The sequence below is a fragment of the Loa loa genome, assembly GCF_000183805.2.
Source record: "Loa loa unplaced genomic scaffold supercont3.4261, whole genome shotgun sequence".
In the NCBI taxonomy this organism is placed as follows: domain Eukaryota; kingdom Metazoa; phylum Nematoda; class Chromadorea; order Rhabditida; family Onchocercidae; genus Loa; species Loa loa.
In genome coordinates this window covers 1-797 of record NW_018112437.1, presented here as the reverse complement: position 1 = coordinate 797, position 797 = coordinate 1, and the positions used below count along the sequence as shown (strand labels likewise).

General features: G+C 23.0%; 1 protein-coding gene across 1 annotated transcript; it reads right to left on the bottom strand.

The window, feature by feature from the left end:
• Positions 1-405: 405 nt before the first annotated feature.
• On the bottom strand, positions 406-576 carry LOAG_16137 (hypothetical protein; the record flags this gene model as incomplete). The annotated part of the gene is made up of 1 exon (XM_003151624.1): positions 406-576. A coding segment is annotated over one exon (169 nt), but the record flags the coding sequence as incomplete, so codon positions are not given.
• Positions 577-797: the final 221 nt, after the last annotated feature.

Below are 797 nucleotides of genomic sequence, written 5' to 3'. Positions count from 1 at the left end.
AGTTATAGGTAGAATACTTATCCAGAGTTATAGGTAGAATACTTATCCAGAGTTATAGGTAGAATACTTACCTCACAGCTATGGATAAAACACCTAATCCATAGTTATGGTATAATATTCAATGGAAGAAGTCATCAAAATAAAGAAATGACAAAAATATTTGACATATTTAAATGACAATATTTTAAATGACAAATTTCAAAATTTCACACAGTCATATTAAATGAAAGAGTAAAATTATTGAAAAATATTTTTAAAAATTCATTCAATTATTGGTTTTTTTTTTTGTATATTTTTCTTTAATATAAAAAAAATAAACAAATATTTGCTGTTTCATTAAATTGATGATGATTATTAGTTGATTAAAAAATAAAAAAAAATAATTTAAATTTAACTTCTTTAAACAAACCTCCAGCAACAACAGAATCTAATGTTGGAAAACGTTTTCGTACTTTCATGCTAATATCACGAAAAACAAGTGCTTGTGATAAGACACAATAACGAACAATGTTACGACGCATTTTCCGTGACCTTTCATCATCACCACGTACATAAGCTGCTGTCATCAATGCTATACTATAAATAACATTCAAATAATAAACAAAGAACTTCATTTTTTTTTTTTGGAATTAATTAAAATAGTTAAAAATATTTTAAAATCAATCAATTTCTTATATTTAATGAAATAATACTTTTTGAAAAAAAAGTTAAAGTTACATTTGAATGCTGGAAAAATTAGCGTAAAGTGTAGAAAATTATTTAAAACAAAAAAGAAAAAAAGAAAGAAAAGAAATAAG